At 31.0% G+C, this 23,449-nt stretch overlaps 1 protein-coding gene across 1 annotated transcript in view; it reads right to left on the bottom strand.

Annotated features, from left to right (window-relative positions):
* LOC135128012 (otoferlin-like) overlaps positions 1-23,449 on the bottom strand; it is a 238,177-nt gene that overhangs the window by 157,070 nt on the left and 57,658 nt on the right. Inside the window, exon 2 of the mRNA XM_064054794.1 lies at positions 14,957-15,018. Within this exon, the coding sequence (XP_063910864.1) occupies positions 14,957-15,018 (62 nt within the window). The remainder of the gene's footprint in view (positions 1-14,956; positions 15,019-23,449) is intronic.

The following is a 23,449-nucleotide window of genomic DNA, read 5'->3' as shown; positions in this document are numbered from 1 at the left end:
CGCCAAATAAAAAATGCATGCTCTTTGCAGATTGTCCGTTGTTGACAGGATAGAGAAAATTGAAAACTGTTCCAATTAAAACTGAATTTTTGAATTATTCAAAGCTAATTAAAAGGGGCAATGGAATTCTATTTCTGAAATGGTATATAAATGTAAAGCTGATTAGTGTTATATCTCTAACTTCATTAATTAAAATGACCTCATTTTTAATACATTCCAGCCTTTGTGTTCTAGTTCACAATAAACCTGGTTTTGATTATTTCATTTGGCTGATATTATCGCAATATAATGTAATTTTCTGTTTAATACACCTACTCGCACAGGAATGAAAATTGAACAAAGAGATATAAATTTACTCTCGTTAATGAGATGTAGTTTTAAGCACAGTGTGGGGAACTGGAGCAAAGGTAATGAATATTTTGGTGTAACCCTAAAGCGACGTGATTTCTCTGGTGTATTTTGATGAGAAAGAGGTTGCAATTTACGCAAAAATTGGAAATCTGTAGTAGATTCTTCAACTTAAATAAGTATTTGAAATTTGTGTTACGCTGGTCTTACTCTTAATAAACTAGGATAAATTGTTATATCATAATTTTGATTTTTTTGAGGAAAATCATGATGTTTAGGGTAAAATCTTAGAGCAGATTCATAAATCAAGGATAGGAGTATGCTATATTATAAAATGGGGATGACTAGACAAATTTTAGTTAGCATCTTACCATAACACGATATTCCTAACATATATCTAAAATTTGACAATAATCGGTTCAGTAGTTTTGGAGACTACACAGTCAGACCGAAACACCAGACCTACACTAGCTGTCATGAAAAGTCGAGATCCTATTACAATATACCACGTGCTTCTTTTATTTGATACAACCCCTATAACTTTTTGATTTTTAAAGATAAACATATAGTTCTTTGAGCAAATTTGTATTATTTTAAAAGATCACTCATGTGAATAAATGATAAGGTCCCACCATTTTCTCTTTTTAGAAAGCATCAAATAACATACTTCTATTTGTAGTTTATGAATCCGAATTGATTTTTTATTCTAGGTATCCAGACTTTAGGGCAGTCGAAGCGTACATAAAGAGAGAAGGCATTTTTTTTTTCTTAAACCGTGACTCCTATTATTTACTTTTTTATAGAAGTAATCGCAAAAAACATTATAATTTTTCTAGCAGCGGAATTTGTCGGACTCTACTTCAGCTCCGATAAGACTAATTTTACCAAATGATCTATTGTCTAAGAAGTTTAATTAAATTATTATAAGGAAAGACACTAGAGGCTCCAACCCACTTTCAAATTCTTTCCAAACAGGAATATCTAGAACTTCAAGATTGTTTTAAATTAAAAAAAAAACGGGGTACCGAAATTAATTCAAAAACTGGTCAGGTCACAATTTTCCAAAAATAGAACACCAAAGTCCCCCAAAATTGTTTTAAACAATTTACAAAAAAAATCTCCATGGACTTTCAAAATGATACACCATGGGTACCCAAGAGTCTCCCGAATTAATAAAAAATAACACTGCGGTACTCGAGATTCTTTCAAATTCGTAAAAAATAAAACACTAAAAGCTTAAAAGGTTTTTCCTTTTTTCCGATTTCTTTAAATTTACAATTTTAGACCTTTTAAGCTTCTTGTCGAAATAAGTCTACACATATTAAGAAAACAAGGCAAAATGTAGCCGCGCCCACCCGCCCTAACTCGATTGTGATGTTTTTTTTATTCGTCGCGAGCCAAGAAGGCGGAGCTTAACTGCAAAATCCTTAATTCTCCACGAGAAATTAAAAACATATGTTTCGGTATCGCGTTGTTCAAAGAATACTATATTATCTATATCAAGAAAAAAATAAAGCCAACGATTAGGCCCCACCTATATCCGCCCCAAGCTCAATTCTCAATTGTGATGAAATTTTCATTCGTTGTCAGATCGAGGGGCCGGGCTTAATTGCAAGATTGTCTACAAACATGTTTTAAGTTTCTTGTTCTAAAAAGACGACTACATATATTAAGAAAAAAGACAAAATATAAATAACGCCCACCCACCCTATCTCAATTGTGATGATTTTTTGTAATTGTCGAGAGCCAAAGAGCGGAACTTAATTGCAAAATCCTTTTTATTTCTCTACAAGAAATTACGATGTAGGACGAAATTAAACCCAAAGATTAATCCCCACCCATACCTGCCCTGATCTAAATATCTAAAATGAAGTTTTAATTCGTTGGCAGACCTAGGGGTGGAGCCTAATTGCAAAATCCATTTACCATTTTAAACGTATTTTAAGTTTCTAAGAATAAAAATAATCATCAGAATTGAGTTGGGGTGGGTGGGTGGGGTTCTATAATGTTCCTTGTTTTCTTAATAAACATAGTATTCTTTCACGTTACTCAAAAACATGTTTTTAATGTCGTGCAGAGAAATAAGTAGTTTGTAGTTATGCTCCGCCCTCTTGGTTCACGGTGAATAAGAAAAATAATCACAATGGAGATGGGGCAGGTGGGCGGGCTTACATTTTGCTTTTTTGTTTTAACATGTGTAGACTTCTTCTCACACCGTGAAACTTAAAACATGTTTAAAATGGAAAATTTGTTTAAGGAAATAGGCTCCGCCCCATAATTGCAAAATCCATATTTCCTTGCTAAAATGTACCTTTTTAACCATGTTTTAAGTTTTTTGTTGTGAAAATACAAGCCCCGCCCACCCGCCCTCTCTCAATTCTGATGATTTTTTTTATTCGTCGTAAGCGGAGGGGCGGAGTTTAATTGTAAAATCTTTATTGTTTTACGAGAAATTACCATGTGAAATATGTTCTTAAGTAATTGTGTTATACAAAGAGAACTAAATGTATTAATTAAAAAAAAAACCGCTATAGGCTGCAGAAAATTGTCATTTATAAAGTCAAGTTGCCGTCGATAGTAACTTTGATGTTTAACTTTTGCCGTATTTAAAGGGGTTGTAGAAGAAAAGTGGTGGATTTAAATTTCTTGTTGCCGAAATAAGTCTACACGTATTAAGTAAAAAAAGGCATAATGGAGCTTAAACATGTTTTAAGTTTCTTGTTTTTAAACTAATTTTGTTCACATTTGTAACTTCTACTATTTTTTTAACTAAATTTCAGGAACATCCAGATTACTGAAATTTTAAGACTCCTGAAGAATTTCTGTTCTATCTCTAAAAATTTTTATTTTTGTAATTTCGTTAATTTTATTGTGAAAAATGGGAGAACTTTACCTTGAGTTAGAAAACTTTATAAAAATTGTAATATTGTTAGTGTTTCTGCTGGAAATATCGTGCAATATAATAATAATAAAATATTTTATGGCATCCCCTGAAAATTGTTTTAGTATTGTCATTTAAATTTTATAAATAACATACTCCTGTACTTGTCGTTTATGAATCCGTCTCGATTTTTATCCTAGGTATCCAGATTTTCACAAAAAAATCCAAATTATATAATGACATTTTATACCGATATAAAAGCACTGAAGTGTGGTGAACTCGCTGCTTCAATTGACTCATGGGTACAATTTTTTTTAGTGGTTAAATTTGGGAATCTAGCAATGTTGCTGCCGCCTATATTCAATAATAACATATTTTTCTTTTTTCGAAGAAACTGTATTTGTTCGAAAATACTTGAGGGGCGAGTCTAAAATTTGTATTTTTTCACAATTTTAACTTCTACCTTAGACCCATTTTCTAAAAATTCATATACATATCATTATTTTGCCCCGTTGGACATTAAACTCTTACTAATTTAATTTGATAATACTTATAAAATTGTTTTTGTGTTATAAAGGGACGATATTGGTTTTTTTCATATTTCATCAGTTTAATTGCCGATTTTATTTTTAACATTCTTGGATTTCAGTTCAGTTTACACCTAAAAATCATTTTGTAGTGAACAGTGTTATGTTTAATACAGTTACTTTAATGCCACTTGTTTTTGACAAATTGTAAGCAATGAGTTAATTACCTTTATTAAATAATAGACATTTATTATTTGTTCCATACTGCGTCTATTTAGACTCTCACAAAAAATTTCTGATAAGAAGTGCGGTATGAAATTTTTTTGTTACTTCATGTTGCTCAACGAAATTAATGCGTTTTGACACAGTACACTTTTGACTTTGGTTAGTGTGTGTTCGGTGTCTTCTTCTTCATATGGTTTAATTTTGTGAATAATACTTTATTTCTGTGCTAAAATAAAATGTGCCAGATTTAAAGGGTAAATATTGCTTGCTATTACGCTTGTTTATTCGTTTGTTATTTGTTGTAGAGTTATTTCGATTTTTAATTTAAATATGTGTATAATAAAGTGAAAACAGAATTAGGTGTATTAACAAATCTGAGTGATTTTACTAAATGTACAACACATTATTTGTTGTCAGTGAGCTCACAGCTCATCATTCATCAAGTAGGTATGTATTTATTTTGGGAAAAATATGGCCTTAACAACAATTATTTTAAATATTTAATATTTATGAATGTAAAATGTTTAAAAAATAAATTGTTTCAATTCATGTCAGTTTATAGGACAGAAACACAAAAAGAACTCTACTATGTTTTCTTGATGGATACTTTTTGTGGTGATATTTAAATTTTGAAATATTTGACAATACGTTACTTTGTGGTCGGTAAGTTCAATTAAAATAAATTTAACGAATGAATAAACATTTTCACAAATTATTTTTTAGTCGAAAGTATGAATGTTAATATATACGTAATTTAAGCTATTTTGTATTAAAGTTAATTTTTTATTTGTTAATAGTAGTTTTAAATTGTAGTTTTACATGAATTTTCATATACACATTTTAAAATTACAATTACCTGTAAGGTTTCAGAATCCATTCAAAATTTTGGCTCAATTTTGTAACAATACTAAGTGGATATTATTGATTCTAACAACTATTATTGTATAAAGGCCTGTAAAGTTAAAACAAAAATGTGTTTCTTTGTTACACTGCTCCATTGAAATTTTTGGATGGTAGCTTCCTTTTATTATTGAAGTCGATCAACACAAGAGTTGTAGATTGTATTTTAAAATTATCTTTAAAAAAAGAATAACTTATTCAGCAAAAATTTTGGTATTTTGGTATTTGCACATTTTAATATACTTATATTTTTACGAAATAAACCTATACGGCGCCTCGGGTACGAAGCCTATGGGTTTTCTAGTATGTGTGGCGACGATTGGTGACTCATCATCGGCGGCCGGGCGGCGTTCGCGATCCATCGAGAGAAACGTATGGATTGAAATAGCGGCCACCGTCGGGAACGATTCACTCATTCAGCGAACGAAACGAATCCAGTCAAGTTCTGCCGGAAATTATTTTGTACATAATCGCTGTGCAACCATCAGTCGTCTAAATTCGTGTTATTAGGAAATAAATTGTCGAGTTTTATCCACGCCGATTTTTAAATACTCGTACATAGTAACAATATTATTGAGATCCCCTATTAATTTAGTCAGGTTGTTGTATAATAATGAGTTTCAAGAATTGAATGTCTTTTACCTTAATGAAATCAATTTCAGGAAATTAGCGACGAACATGTTAAATTAATGGCTCTAGTTTATTTTGTACGTTATTATTTCCTTAGGATTTGATTTATATTTTTGATTTTAATTAATGTCTGCAATAGGTTCTAGGAACTGTAGGGCAAAAAATGTTATTATTATTATTATTATTATTAATATTATTATTATTAATAATATTATAGTGTGTATATATATCTGCGGGCGGCAGCTCCTTGGAATTTGCACCCCCACGGGGCAGAGGGTTCAAGATGTCGTTTACATCACTGGTTTTTACTATATAAAGGTTATCAGAACACACAAATTTTTTATAATTATTCAAAGAAGCGGAATTTGTTAGACTGTACTTCAAGGGCAAGGGAAGTTCTGTCGAAGTGACCTGAGAACAATTTTTTTAATGCAAAAATCAATCTGTTGAATTTTTTGTGCTTTTACTAAAATGTTGTTCCGTTTAATATTTTTCATGATTGTGTATCTAAATCCAATTTTGTAATGTTAGTCTCCATCGTTGTTAACAATGAATGTTAAGAAAGTTTAAGTTAATTTTAATGGTGTTTGTTGCAGTGAGTTTGTAACGAAGAAGAGGGGACTCGCTAGCAGTAGCAGAACAAGAAGCCATAAAGTTTGTATTATTCTTTCTATGGTGACAGATGTTTTAAATTTTCATTGGCATTTTTAAAGTTATTTTAAACAAGTACACGATATTTCTACTTTTCAAGGTATTGTGCTGGGTAATTCTGCCTGTTTTGTATTTTTAAGGAAATTTCTTTTGGGTATTTGTTGGTTTTTAGACAGTGCTGTTTTATTTAGTTTTTAATATCTATTTCTTTATTTTTACTGTGCATATGACAACAACTCCCTTACAAAAAAAAACTCAAATTATCAGATTCTACACTTTATCTCAGAGATAAAACAAATTTATTTTAAATTTAGTAAGATACAGTAAGCCATATACGTAGATATATGTATTATTAATTTCTGTAGTATATATTACATTTTCTTTTTATTTTAACAAGTTAAGAGAACTTTTTTAATAAATACACAATTTTAATGTACGAAAAGATTTATTTTAGCCATTTGTCCACTAATTTAATTTTCCCGAGATTATAAAATAACCAACCTTATATGTACAAGTAATTAGTGTTACACCATGAACACCAACCAAAACTAATATATTTATTCTCTAATATATAAAATGTGATAAACAACCCATCAAGGTTTATTTTTCGAAAAAAAAAAGTTATACAGGGTCATTATAAAATATTGTAGTCAAGGAAGGCCATGACTTTGGTGATATTGTGTGCCGCCTTTTTAAGTTTTGTGGAAAAGATTACACTAATATTGGAATTTTTATTTTTAACGCCACATTAGTATGACATTAGCGGCTGCACTGTTTCAACGCTTCATCAAATTCTGTCAGATGTCAATAATTTTTTCGTTTGTACTGATTACTGGTACGTTTTCCCACACTTTGTGCGTTAATTGACTTGTCTTGTTTTTATTTTTGCTGTGTTCCCATTTGTTCGAACTTTAAGTGTCTCAAAAAACAGTTATTAGATCAAAACTACAGATCATTGTGGAATAATCTCAGGTAATGAACACAGGAATAACTATAGTCAGTGTTACAAATGACTTTTTTAGTTCTTTGGAGTAATCATCATGTCCTATTACCGTAATGGGGTGTTAAATGAGGATGGGGATGGAGTGTACTCTGTGGAGGCGTCTAAAAACGAGTATCTGGTGAAATGTCCTGTTGTCATTGAGGAAGAATCTTTGAAGACGCTTTAGCGGCGAATTGTGGCCAGATTTAACAACACTGGTAGCGTTTCTAAGTGAAAACCGACGGGGAGACTTCAAGTTAGTGTTGTTGAAGATTTAAGGATGAGAATGGAACAAAGTCTGAATAAAGCTTTGTCAAAACTCTTTACAGTCCGGAGTACCATACAGCATGTGCCAGAAAATCGTAAAAGAGAAGTTACATATGCATCCATATAAGATTTCGTTGGTTCAGGAGCTGCAACCAGCTGATTTTCCTCCTCGCGTTGGGTATTGTCGTTGGTTTCAAGCTAATATGGACCATAACAAGATTCTCGATTTGTCGTTCTTTTCTGATGAAGCCTGGTTTCATCTGTCAGACTATGTCAACTCACAGAACTTCAGAATTTGGTGTATAGAAAATACTCACCCTTTTGAAGAAACACCATTACACGCAGTGAAGGTTGGTGTGGTTAATTGTTTCTAGACAACGATTCATAGGCCCGATACTTTTTAAAGGAAATGAATGTGATCAGTAAACAAAATTGGATGTAGAAAGTGTATCTAGGTACTGCAATAAAGTTTTTTATTTTCAGTAACTTTCATTTTTCTTTCTGTGTTAGTTGCATTCTCTTAATTTAAAACTTACTTCAACTTACTGTTTAGTAATAATTGTAACTTTACTCTTAGGAAGGTTAAAAATCTTTATTAAACATTCTGTTGTTTCAAGAGATCTCATAATCATCTACAGAACTCTTAACACTATGCTCCTGAAATATTATTGTTTTTTTCATATTTTTTATTATAGAAATTTTGAAAAATCTTGATATTAGGATGGCCATGTGGGCGTGTTTTGGGTAGAACTTCTTTGACATTCCTGTTATGCAGATATAGTGTGTTTCAGATATCTAGAAACTGCAAAGCTGAAGGTAATGTTTGGATTTGGACATTGCAGTTTTCACCTATTGTAGAGATGAAGATCAAGGCTTTCAGTTGTGTTTTTTCAAGAGAAAAGCACTGGTCACAAACCACGTCTGCACAATGTTTTGACGATTCCTTACAATTTACAAACTGAACTTTCGCGGGATCGCCACTTTGGCAAAATTATTTACTGCAAAAACTCATTACTCATTGTCATTTTAAAACAGTGGTACTGTTCGTTAACTCTGATAAGACTTGCTCTGCCATTGTCCATTACGTGATTTTTCTCAATTTTTACCTTCAGGGTACCTATAAAAGTGTAATTTTTTAATTAATTACCGTGTTCATTGGTTTCGACAAATTTAACCTCACTTTTTGGATTTCATTATTTGAAAAATTATTGCTTCTTTGCAAAACAGACCAGATGATTTATTCTGTTCAACTCCAATCGACTTTCCAAGGTGTAATTCATGGCAAAGCCCTTAAACGTTTTTCTGACAATTTACAATTTTTGAAGCTGAAATGTACTGCAGTGGCGTTCACAAATGCTCGATAACACTGCAACCCTTAATGCTCTGGCCTGGCGTATTTTCGTGTCTATTTAAAATGAAATTAAACCGCAAACCTGGCATTTCAATTTTTGACACATTTGATAGATTTGTTTCGACGTTCGTGACATTTCAAAAGAGTTGAAATCATTTTGGTGATTAGCGGCACGAGAAAAATTTCAATTGTTTTTCATAGGTGAGTTGACTACAGTATTTTATAATGACCCTGTACTAGCGCCAGTGCTTGTGTTTTGACGTCATGTATTCATTTTATGTTTTTGTTTCAACAGTATGTTCCAAACAAAATTTAATGTAATAAAACAATTGAAACATTATTTTAGTTAGATATCCCAAAAAAGATTCAACTGTTTTTCTTTATTAATATTGTGACTACAGCTAATATATTTGACTCCCTGTCTCCTCAAAAAGTGAAAACAAAATCATTTTTTTCTAAATTTATTTAACAGATTTATTGTTGCATTAAAATAATATGTCGACAACACCACCCAAAATTTAAAAAAAATCGTTAACCAAGCCAACGTTATTAAAACGTTTAAAAACAACTATTAAAAACCCCGATGATGTCAATTTAGAACTTGGACCGACTATTTATCGTGTCATGTGTAATATAAAAATAAAACAATTAAAGTAAACTTTTCCTTCGAAACTCACTAAAAGTGTGACCTGTTTTACAATAAGTATGTCACCGTTGTCGACGGACGGAAAGACTCTCGTTGAATATAAAGCAAAATTGCTTTTATTTGGACAAAAATATGTTAAATGGAGATTGGATTTTAAACGAGAAATGTAAGCTGGGGCATCAGAATAAATCAAAGGCTTATCCCAAAATAGGAGCAGCTAGTTGCCGCCGTCTAGTGTCGAACCATTTGAGATATTGACGTGAATTTTTGTATACGAGCATATATAGATAGTTAGCTACTGTTGTTCAAAAAAATTATAAGTAGCTTTTGATATTTCGGAGAAATTCACTTCTGTCTAATTTATGTTTTTATTTTATTACTAACTGGATTTCTTTCCAGATTTACACATTGAACGTGATAACCGAAGTAATAATAATAAATAATATGCTTTATTTCCAACGTACTAAAAGATATCAATATGCAGCCTATTTTTTTAATGGCTTTATTTCATGATTTATAATTAAATCATCTTTGGAAAGGATTTAGGATGTCGGCGATTAAACCACAATGCTAATGCTAAAAATGACACATGTAAAAACAAAATGGCAGACACTTTTTGATAAGATATTTTTTAAAAGAAAAGTGAAGTTGCAAAGAAAGTTACAAGTACAAGATTAATTTATTTTAATAAATAAATAAAATTAAATTACAGTAAATGCTGAAAATGTTGCTCAGTTTCTTGGAAGCATAAATGAGCTCTTCGCTTAACACAAAATCTCGGGTGTCAGAAGTCAGATACTCTCTGTGTTTAGACTAATAATCCGATTGTTAAAAAATTTCCGAAACATGACTACTGTTATTCTAGTCGAATGAGCTGCAGCTCTGTCTTGTTTTTAATCTTTCGTAATATTGCTCAGTAAGTTCCATCCAATAATTTCATTTATTGCGCTAAATATCTATTTTAACAGTTTAATATTTTCAAGCGTTTCTTTGTATAGGTTTTTCAGAACTTTGTGATGAGTTGCAAAAATTGGCATAGTCAACGATATTATTGGGAAATTCTTCCCAGAATTCGTTCCAAGTCGCTTAAATCGACAAATTTAAATCAAGCTAAGAAATCAGTTTCTAATGATTTTAGTTTTTGTATTTTTGGATGACTATTTCAAATATTGGCTTTACAAAATTATCGAAAATTAAAATAAATGCCATTCCAAAGAAGACGATTTTACAGAATATGTGACTCATCTTAGAGTTTTTATTCTATAATAGTAATAGAGCAATAACGCCAAGACTGAAGCAAAGAATCAAATAAAGATTACATTGAACTATAGGCTAACAATAAAATAAACAAGTAAATGTGGCCAGTTATGGTGTGTTTTAATCGATACATATTCTATATGCATTAGATACACACGCATTGCATTGAATTGTACCAAACTGAGCTTAAACTGCAATAACCTAATAACTCATGATGTTGATTTTACTGCTTAATTAACACATGAAACTATTCGAGCATGGACCATTTAAAGTTTAATTTAATAATAATCTATAACATGTATGTGCAGAGCAGTATTATCTACCTATCTACCTATCTATCTATCTATCTATCTATCTATTATGTGACATGTGATGATTTAACACACAAGATCTATCAGAATTCGAAAGAAAAAGTTGAGCAATTCATTCTTTCCTATTTTTTCGTCAAATTTTAATACCGATTTTGATTTTCAAACTTATTACAAAAATAATAAAATAACCTCTTTAGCTGTAACAATATATAAAGTAAGAAAAAGAATTTAACGAAATAATTAAATTTAAATTCTAAAATAACATATTATCACGAAACTTATTAATTAGGGTTAGTTAGATAAAAATGTTTTTCGCACGAAGTACACCAATAAAGCACCAATATTATTACAAAATTATAGCTTATGTCAACTGATCACCTTAATTTTTGGTCAATGATTGATACTTGATAAAAATTTTGTACCTACGAAAAATCCGTTTGCATTCCATTGCGGTGAATTTGCAATGACAATAGTTAAATTGACGTTTAAGCACCCTAGTTATTTAAAAAAAATTGACAGTGCCGCCAACCCTAATAATTTTTTAAAAAGTATGTAAGGGAATTTGTTATTATACCAACCTTCTCTTATTCTTATGCCATTTATGTTTAGTGAATGTATCATATATAGGGTTAAAATCAATACCAACCCTAAGTAAGTGGCGGCATGTGGTAAAGCAAAAAACCGTGATATGGTTGAAAGCAACAAAGATTATGATAAAGAGCAAACCGATTTAAATATTTAAAACGTTTTGTCTAGACAAACAAAAAACTTGAAACGCGCTTTAGTTATTTCAAATAAGGAACATAATACAATTAATTTATTGATATAGATCAAATAACGTTGTAAGCACGAATTATGGTAAAATGGGAGCAATTAGCAAATATGCGCTAAGTGGGTAATAATCGCGGACAATCTAAAAATATTAGATTAAAAGTGAATTATGTGCAAGGAATACTAAGGAAGTATTGCAATAGGGACACCTTAAGGACTATTTAATCTTATGTTTTCTTGGCCTGTTCACTCATAGAGCACAAACACTCGAATTTCTGTTTGTATATCTGACGGTCTGTCTGTCTGTCTGTCTGTCTGTCTGACGTCTCTATTAATTAAACACATAATCCCCGAAACTGTTGGACCGATTAAATTTTCTAACAAATAAATATACTTCCTGTTCCTGAGTTATTAGACGGTTTACCCTTATTAAATTCAGCGAATGTGGTATATATGCAAGATGGTGCGCCGCCACACTATGCTGGAATAGTGAAAAACTTTTTAATTAATCGCTTTCCCAGACACTGGATCGGAGGAGAAAGACTTTTTTTTCAGTATTAACAACATCCGGAATTTGCCCACATTTTCGGAAACACCCTGTACATTATTATTTTTAGCTGAAGTTGGAAGCTTAATTTAGTACATTGGAAATACATGACTCATACATAGCGTCGAAGTGGGGCACAAACCAATATTTTAAAAATAAATGTAAATCAATATATTTTATAATTTGACTCTGAAACGTTTCTCTGATGTCTTTTAAATTTTGCAACTACAGAAACATTTTAACTAATCATATTGTACAACATCAAAATTAATACGTTTATTTTACAGAAAAAATTAACGACGACTTATTAAAATATGTATTATTAAATAAACTTTTACTGAACATATCGAGATACTACGTGTTGTATTGATTATGCTTCAGACGCGATGAATATTATTATAGATTTCTTTTTACATAATAAATGAGCTATAGTTTACAAAATAGCTATAATTATAAATAAAATAGTGTTATTTACAATAAATTAATGACTGCAATAAATCTACTTTATATATTTTATTGTATGTAAATATTTTTTGGAAAACGTGTGTTTGTGTTAAATTATAAATATGGATATCAATTTATTTTAGTATTTAAATTAGCATATGTATGCAAGTTGCATATCGCGTATTTTTGATATGACAATGACATTTTTTTTTAGCTTTAGTAGATATTTAAATTATCTTTTTTTAAATTGATTGACACAGATTAATTATTGCACGTTTTGTTGGTTTGAGTATATGCATATTTGGGATGTTTTATTTCGTGAGTTGTAAAAAATCGAAACTACCTCTTTTCCTAAAATATTCGTAAAATCCGAAGTTAGGTCTGTTATTGTCACACTCAGCATTTCTTACAGGTCGCTGTGAATGGTTTATTAAGGGAGAATAAAATTTATTTATGATTTCTGTTTGGCGCAAGTCTGAACATCTACTTAGGTTTTTTCTGGTATTTTTACAAATAAATGTACCTGAAAACTTATTTATTTCAGTCTACATTAGCCACTTTGATTTAGAAGAGTGATTTCTCTTATGTCAGAAAAGCTTAACTAGGTACATGTCGACTGAGCTTACAATAAGTATTTCATACCTACTTGATTATAGAAAACTAAAGATGGGGAGAACAATTTGTCAAAATAGTTCTAATTCATTCGTAATTAGACCCTGAAAGAGGCCAGTGGTAATAAATTTTCTAAAAAATGCCCAAAGTGAAAACAATTTACATAAATTCGTGGATAAAAGATATTAACTTATTTCAACTGATGAAAATGTTTCCTGCTTTTTTTAAATTTACGTTGCATATTTTTTTAACACGACTGTTTTAGTTTGTTTTTGTCTTGATATAAAAAAATTATGTTTAAAATAACATGTGAACGCAAGTCCAAATATCCCAATTGTTTCAACACAGCTTCATAAAAACTTGAAAAATTAGAAAAATATTGTAAAATGTTAACCAATAAAGAATTAAAGAAATTGTAAAAACCAATTGATATATAACTTCTGATGCGTGTGGGCGTTAAATTGCCAATCTACTTAGATTATTTAAGTAACAAAGGGCCTAGTAAATCTTAATTAATTGCATGCAAACGAGTCGAAAAACCAACCATCTGACTGTATCTGATTTATCAATGAATTTTTCATGAATTTCTTTCTTCCTGATGTTGACAAATATTTGTGCATATAAATCCGTTCTTTAATTATTAATGTCTTCAATAATATAACATATTCATTGGTGTAGTAATTTGTGTTTAGCAAACCCAAATAATATTACACATCAACATGATCACATAGGTTTCAGTGAGGACACTACATATATTTTTATATTAACCATAAGCTACAGACTTAATCGTAATAAACTTATAAAACGACCAAAGTTTAGCTGAAAGAGAAGTTTAGTGTGCGCTCCCAGAACGATTAAGTTTGGGTCATGATTTCCGTAGTGTAAATGTTGAAATATTGCCTCTTGACACTATAATTATATATTTTTTGTTCACTAAAAATATATATTTGATGAAATAATTAAATTCAACGAAGAGATATTCAATTATTTGTAAGTGAAACAATCAAGTTGTTGATAATCTTTATAGATATTGTATGTTCATAATTAATTATGTTAATTAGCATTGTAAATTAATAAAATCATGTAGCTTCAAATTACATAGTTCAACAAAAAAATTGTATTTGCTTAGCGTAAAACCTTGAATTAGCTTCAAGCACTTACTAAAGTTATAATTCTACAAAATTCCCCGTAAGATTCTCTTAAATCTCTTGTTGGATTAAAGTTTTGTTACATATTATCTTAAAATACTCAAACAAGCTGAAGTTATTAATGCTGATAAAACTCCTGTAAAAGAATTTCGTTGGTACCAGCTGCTACCAAAATTTTATTGAGATAAATTGTGAAAAACCTTGTCCGTTACCTCATTTCTACTGGAAATCATGCACAATTTTAATTTTATTTATTTAACTCTAAAAACTAAACTTCACGTTATGAGACAGCCGAAAATAAAAAACATTTAAGCAGAGTTGCTTTCATTGTGTACGTATTTTAAGCAACTTTCGTTGATTTATGTCTAAATTTGAAGTGGCCCTGTTTGCTTTTCCAGTTGATTAAATTTTCGTGTATTTGAAACGACAAGACAAAATGAAATCAACAAAAACGTTACCTGATCAACAATGATAATGTCACCGCCGGTGTCATCCAGAATTTTCGTCAAATGAGAAACCCCTGAAACAAAACCAAACTGGATTAGTGTCAAAACTGTAATGTAAAATTACTCGAGGTATTAATTAAGCTCCGAAAAGCTTAATACGAAACTTGCAGTGAAACGACGAAATGTTCATTATTTCAGCACTTAATTAATTGCTTGGGTACCGCTTCGTTGAAAATTCAGAACTATAGTGCGCATTAAATCAATAAATGGTGCTGCAGTTAATAAAGTACATTAAACAATGTGAAACAATTTGTACGAACGGTTCATTTAAATTAATACGAGTCCTGAAGCTGTCGCAAATGTACAGGGTAATTAATGCTTTTATCGCTTTTTACTATAACAATTATGATTTTATGAAGTGCTAAAAAGCGCTAGAAATAATTTAAATTAGGTGGAAGTTATGTGTAAAAAAATGATTAAAACGAACTAAAACACTCCGCTAGTACTAATAACATTCAAAGTAATTTATCCAAGAGCACCATATTGTTTCTACGTAACGAAGAAATAGCGCATACGTACGCGAAGTCGCTCCTTGAAATTAAGGAACCCTCGTAAAAAATATGACACTAGACCTCATTTTATCAGAAGCAAGAGATACCGTGCCATCTACCTAATTCTTTTGTTTATTCTCTGGTTTTATTTGCTTTGTCTGAGTTATTTATTACCTCTTTTTCGGTACATTTAATGCGGGCGTTGTTCCCGTATGACAACAAAAAAAAAACAGATGTGCCAACGCAATTCCACATTGCAGTAATCCTGGAAATAAGCGCATAGTTACGTGTAATTAGGTCTCTTTTCACTAGCTAACATTTATGAGTTGTAAAATCTGGATGAAACGGCATAATCTCAGTATTGTTGAAGGGGAGTATTTTACAGTGGCGGCTCCTCAGAGGAGGCAGGGGAGGCTGAGCCTCCTCTATTTTTGGAGCTGAGCTTCCTCTAATTTTTTTCCATGAAAGAATTTATATTTTTGTAGACATTTGTCATTTTTCAGAATATTTTCTTGGATTTCATTTACTTTCATCATATATCAGGTTAAAATGTCGGAAAAATTTATATTTGTGCCCTCACAATCATAATTCACATTCACACCACTCCGCGTTTGGTTTCAGCGGCAGAGGCTTGCTAGCCGCTAGCCTCCGAACGACGATGCATCTGAATAATGAGACCGTGACCTTGACGCATCGTCAGTGTGTATTGCATTGGCTAAAACGTTGATCGCACTGCCGCTCCAAGCCGCTAGCCTCCGGCTAGTTCATCTCTTTTCAGATCAAGTCGTACAGATAACTTTATCTCTTTCTTATTAGTTGGAGCAATCGGGTGTAAGTAGGAAAAACATTGAGGTGGTTTCGCGAGCTCCCTGTTCAGTGGTGGTGGTGTTTAGGCTTTACGTAGGTAAGGGTATAAAAGGGAAGACCAACACCATCACTCCCATTAATGGTATTGACAGTTACAATTAGAAACAAAACAGAGCATTTCATGAAAATAATTATAATAAAACTAAATAGTTAACGGCTTCGGTTTTAAGAAACAAATTATACTGTTGGAATTGTGTATTAGTGATAAATCTTCCGCTTGGGGTAAAACAGGCTATAATAATTTACAAAATTTGTCACGAGCTATAGAAATACATGAAAAATCACAGGAACACATATTTTCTTAGATTAAATTAGAAATGCTTGGTAAGCAAAACATTGCCAATAATTTAGATTCGGCTCATAAAAGGGAGAACTATTACGAGAAAGTTGGTGAAAATTGGGCAATTTTGAAAAGACTAATCGATGCAATATAATTTATCTGTCAACGCAAGAGTGTTCTTTTCGTGGGCATGACGAAAAAAATTATTCAGATAATAAAAGATATAAAAAGTAGTGCTTTTCAAATTTGAGCCTCCTCTGAAGAAAAGTTCACGAGCCGCCACTGGTATTTTAAGCTTTTCAGTTGGATATTCTAATGCAAAAAGCGACGGTGACGGTGGTTTGCCGCTCTTGGAATTGCGGGGAAATTGTGGGTTTGTCTATATGCGTATCAGAGGTTTTTATGCCCTTTCTCTTTTATGCGCGTATTTAAGGGAATTATTTGTATGCGTCGTGGAAGTATTGGAATTCCTTTAATGGAATGTAGGGCGTCATGAACAGAAAAGAAATTAATAATATGACCTCTATATTTAAGTAGGAAACTCATAAATTCTACCGACCACGAACAAAACAATTTTTTTATTTAATATGTCACGTTACAAAAATAGTTTCATAAAAAATAACAAGAACATTGATTATTATTATTATAGGTTTTTGTTTTATCTGTTTTATCGGAAGAATGACACGAGAACAATAAAATTTTATTCACATCGTTAATGTGTTATAAAATTTTTATGTCTTATTACAACTGCTAACGAAAAAAGAATTAAGTTATCTAACTTATCGATAATGCTTTAGTCAATTTTTATCCTTAGAATACTAAGTTATTATTATAAACACACTGACATATAAAATTAATTGAATTAACTCATTTATTATGTTAAATAATTGGTCGAACTTCACTCGCCCCTGAAGAACAATAAAACAAACCCAACTTTTTAGAAAAATTATAATTTATAAAATTAGATTATGCGAATTTTATTTTTTTAAGAGATTAGTTATAAGTTAAAATCAAGATATGTATGTAACATTAAAATAAATGTAAAGAAGTTAAATAACACTATTGTATTCCCAAATTTTCAGGAAAATATAGTGAACCGTAAAAAAATTGACTCATTCACTAATTTTTATAAGTCACACTGTGTAAGAAATTTAAAAACTTTTAATGCAATGATAAACCACAAGTATTGTATGGACTTAATATTCTGCACATTTTGGATAGGATTTATTCGGCAAAATTTTGAGATGACGTCATCAATTTTTGGAGGGAGATAAACAGATGTATTTTGATTATAAATTTACCATGCTTACGATAAGTTTAAAACGTTAGCAAGATTTCAAAACATTTGGTTGTGCACTTCCTGATTTAATCAATAAAATAAATTGACTCTTTCTAAATACTATGATTGTGTTGATAAACAAGTATGCAGTCCTAATATTTTAAAGTAATGAATTTTGCTTAACTATTTACCATGATTACAATAACCTTAGCATATTTACAACATTTCAGAGCATTCGATTTTGCAGTTTCAAAGTTAAATTGCAAAATATTGTTATACAGTTTTGAATTTTTTTCGAAAAATCTGGATGTTTAGGGTGAAAATTCGACACGGATTCACACACCACCAGTGCAGGAGACGCTTATTTTATAAAATCAAAAAAAACTTCTATTATAAATTTTCGAGATGACGTCATTCCATTGGTGGTGGGAATGATTAGCCATCTACATGATATTTCTAATATACGTAAAAAAATTTGAGAATGGTTTCGGAGATTACTAATAAAAATGGATACAGACACTAGACAGACAGACAGACAGACAGACAGACAGGCAGACAGACAGACAGACAGACAGACAGACAGACAGGCAGACAGACAAACAGACGGAAACGAGACAAACTCATCCAAATCAAACTAATTTCCATCTGACATTCTATCGATGTATAAACATAAATAAACACTTCAGCTTCAGATTGCTACTACCTAGTGCTGAAGGACATTTTATCCCGTTAGTTATGTGCTTTAAATGTATTTTACATTATCCGTACGGTTCAGGGGCTGCGGGGGTGTTATATTATGCCGCTGGCTTTTACTTTAGAGAGGTTATTTCAAAACGAAAATAGTAAAATCAAATTTTATATTTTTTGTAAAGAGCTGGATTTGTTGGATTATACTTCAAGGGCGAGGGAAGTTAATTAAAAGAGTTGTGTTAAAGTGTTGAGTGCTATATTTTCCTGGTTAAGTTAAGCTTGACATAATCTTCAGCTCTACATCGTTTGGGTACCGTCAGACCTACGCGTATGTTTCCTTAATGTAAAATACATTGAATTACCTCTAACAAATCTTGCTATTAATTGTACGAAATGAATCAAATAAATCTAAGGTTTTGAATTTCCAGTATAAATCACATACGTTAACAAAAGATCAACCAAGGGTGGACTCCCAAATATGTTTTCAAGCCATTATTCTGTGACAGACTTTAGTAAACTCGAATGTCATGTTACATATTTATTTCTTTTTATAACAAGCAAGAAATTGTGCTTTATTTTTCCTTTCTAACTGAATCGTTCCTTCGTTAATTAAATCTAAATTTTCTTCAATGTTTTTATGTTTGAATGATGTTTGTTATTGCGTCCAATATTAATTTATTTGAATTTTAGCTGAAGTTAACAATTCAAACTGTGTCTAGTTTTTTTAACGTTGGCATATAAGAATTGTATACTTATGAAATGACGCTTACGGTAATGCAAATAAATTTCATTAGAAAAATTTTAATCTGGTAACTTAAGGGCGCGTTTATAGAATACTTCAACTGATATTAAGTTAATCACGCATTTAACAAGGCGTTTAGCGAGAACGGATTGGCGTAGAGTCGATCACGTGGTACTTTAACGCCCGTACGTAATGTAATACGTAATCAAGTCAACTGCTTGTATATTTTTGTTATTACAGGCCAAAACGAATTGGAAATAAATTGTTCATCATCAAATTTATCAATAATCTGTCGACGGTGCTTTGTGCTTAAGTGAAATTTCCGATATGTGTCTTAAAATCTATTAGTTCTTGGAGATCTATTCTTTTCCTTCGTGACGGCGATTGTTCTTACAAAATAACAAACTAAAAGTAAATACAGATTTGCTGTAGATACTCTTAAATAAGTATATTTACTTTAGGATGAAAAACTTACTTTTAGATTTTTAAACGATTTTTACTTCCCAAGTGTAAGCGAAAGAAATATTGTAACCGAGTTCATCAGACGACTTGCTACTTTCATGTTTTCTCGACGTTTCATGATCAAAGTGGTAACCACAATAGCTTCTTTTTTTTGTCTTAAACTCTCTTTATCTATTTTTTTTTTTTATTAAATCAAGAAAGATTCACCATATTTACCCGTACACCCGTACACCCCAGTGTTTTATTATTAATATTACACTGCACGTGTCGGAATTGACATACGTGTCCTTGCTGAAATAATGTTGATCCGAATATTTTCAATTGGGAAAACTCTCTAAAAATACACGCATAACCTTGCCCTTTATCAATGCATCAATATTTTGAAGCAATTAATCATTCGTCTCTAGGGACAGCTTGTCTATGAAGCAGGAGAGATGATACATTTCTGGGTTATAAAATGTTTTTTTTCTAATATTTTAAAATTAAATGTAAAAAAAAATGTGATTAATGATATTTCAAAATTAGGTCGTTGATTGCTATGTGATAAATCTTTGTGTGCATCGTTTATTCAAAATTTTATTTAAAAAAATGTTGTATTAAAGGTTTGTACATTTGCGTTTGTCAAGCCATCATCTGATTGGGTAATCAGCAACAGGAGTAATTTATCGCAACTTGTAATTGTTGTCTACTTAAGCTTAAGTGAATATAATGACAAAAGTTTTTTTTTCTAGAAACTTTCACATTAACTTTTTGACAAACTGATTCTATCTTTTATATTTTGCAAAGTAATTTCGTTCACAGATATTTCCAGAGCTAAAAATTTGTTAAAAACAAATATCTAGGCAAATTACGCCGATTTAGACGCAGTGACAATAATTTTTCAACCAAATTTATGGAAAACTTGATGTTGATATTTTTGGGTCGAAACGTTGGAAAGGTAGTGAAATAAATGATAAACAACAGAAATTAAGGCAAATCTTTTTCTAAATTCTTGATATAATTAATTAAATACAAATTAAATTTTCGTATTACTCATTTTGGACTTGTTAAAATTTTATTTTTTGCGAAAAAATTTTGGAGCATCTTGTGCCTTGCGTCATCTACTTCTGAACTTATGAGCCGCTCGTGCCCGTTTCCTAAGGTCAAGTTGACCCCAGACCAAATAAACAAATGTGTTTTCGTACGATAATGCGTTCGATTCATAGGTAGTGATGGAGTATGGGTGATTAAAGTATGATACGTTAATGAATTCAGAAAAACAAGTTCTACAAGAATTTCAAAAAATACATGGGTTTATTAGAAAAAAAAATGTATGTCGCAGACAAACACAAAAAGTATAATAGGTTGTCAAAACACTATTATCACAAATAACAGTTTGCAAACTCATTTTTTTTAATTTTTCCAAGAAGCGGGATTTGTTGAACTGTACTGAATAATTCAAGATAAAAGTAGTAATAAGTATTGGAGCATAGCAACAACACGTTGCTAACCTTTCTAGTCTCATTTAAGCAAAAAAGCTTGTTTTAAATTTCAAAACTAAGATGTAACTTGAAATACTTATTTATTTTGTCTGACAAAGCAAACATTTTCCACGCACAAAGCTCGTTTGCTTTAATCCCCTGGGAATTTTACTTTGTAAGTTACTCTAGACAGACACTGCAACATTGTGAATCTTGAATAAATTTAACGTAGGTAAAATTTCTATAGGTACTTGTAATTTTATTCCTTCCAATTGCTGTCAACGTGATGTCTATCTTCTCTAACGGTTCTAAACGATTAGTAAAAAATAAAATTTAAATAGGGTGTCACCTTCTGCACGATATTTCTAAAATACCTAGAAAATTTTACAACAATATCCAGCAGTCTTGGAGTTTATCTGGCTAATAAAATCGATACAGACAATAGACAGGTGGAAATGGGAGACCTATTTTTTCACACTGTAATGGTCGTGAAACGTCAGGCAAACCTGTAATTAGCCGTTCTTCCGATTCTCCCCATTACATTACTTAGGCTCGGGAAGTTAAAACGAGGTAACGAAAAATCTGTCTACTTTTGTTGTTATACATTACATTTTAAATATTTTATGGTACCTATACTTTATGAATTCTGTCTTATATGTTTCCTATTAAGAACTATAAAATACAAAGAATGCAACATGAAAAATTGTATAAATATTTAAAATTACTCAAAAAACCGCTCTATCATTTCGAAAATATTAGGTGTTTAAAAATAACCGACAACTGATTTCACATCAGCGTATCAGGTATAATAAACCAGTTATTCCTTTGCCTGTTCAAAATGTCTTGTATTCTTTTAACATCGATAATTTGCTTTGAATTTAGAAAAGCAACGAATGCACAATTGAAATCATTATAAACAATAAAAAATCATCCCTTGATAATAATTTACGTTAACAGTAAAAAATGCGAAAGCTCGCTGCTCTTGAAAATATGTGGTGGTTGGTGAACTTCGATCTTTAAAAAAAGCTCTTTGTTAATTTTCGTGCTGTTCGTTGTTTGAATACGATAGCTTTATTCCAATCATAAACTTTCCGGAACACGTAAAAGCATTGAAAGCTTTGTTTACTTATTACAATGACCACTGCGTTGGTAAACGAAATTTCGGCCGCATAGTACACCACTGAACAATGCAATTTGCGATTTTCTTTTTTTAACTTATTTCTTTTTTAATAATTATCCGTACAATAGTTTCAGAGTATATTTGAATAACAAAATTCGACACAGACGACAGGCAGACAGACGGAAACGCGAAACCTATTTTTTCATAGAGATCGGGAAACGTCGATCTTATTCTATGACCTCGGGAAGACTCATTCACTGTTCTGTTAATTCTGGAAATGTATGTCATATGGAAATCACAAAAGAAAATATAACAATAATATTAAATCCCTAAAAGTATAAATAATGTCGAAATATAGCAATGATTTCGTAGTACAATTTTCACAACCCCCAGTAATTTTTGGTAATAATTAGTGACTTTAGTAAATAAATCATATCATACATATTTTATAACATGATGATCAAGTTTCACGGACTGATGAAGCGATGAAACAATAAATTAACTATTTAACAAATTAACAAATTGGCTAGAAAATTGTGTTCACCGGGCTGTAACGTTATTAATAAAATAAATCCGCACCCAAACCACCTGCCAAACTCATGAGTATCCACAAACATCTGCGTATTTATTTTCTATTTTGTATAAAAACACAAATTCCAGTCTTCCTCTATTACAAAATAAACAAAATATAAGATACGTGATCCTAAACTCTGCTTATGTTTAAAATAAAATCTCTAAACCCAGAGCATAAACACACATTTCTTATCCCCACACCTGTATTATGAGAAAAGAATGATCTTTGTTTACCTATAAATTTGATTTTTCGGTTCGTTCCAGCACACATTTTTCCTTATATCACGGTGTATGAAAGAAGTAAATCAAGACAACAAACCAACAATGATGTAGACGAAAGTGAACGGAGCGTAAATACACAACTGGGTTGTACGATCGGTCGCTATGAGAAATTTCGTTTAGATGAAATTTTTTGATAAGTGCTCAATAAAACATATGTCTGAAATACATTTGGGTTCGATGTAATTTTTCTTTATTGCAG

Source organism: Zophobas morio, unplaced genomic scaffold (genome assembly GCF_036711695.1).
Source record: "Zophobas morio isolate AGI-343-1 ecotype UQ-CSIRO unplaced genomic scaffold, CSIRO_AGI_Zmor_V1 ptg000012l, whole genome shotgun sequence".
NCBI classification, from domain to species: Eukaryota; Metazoa; Arthropoda; class Insecta; order Coleoptera; family Tenebrionidae; genus Zophobas; species Zophobas morio.
The sequence above is the reverse complement of the archived record's forward strand: the minus strand, read 5'-3'. Positions and strand labels throughout refer to the sequence as shown.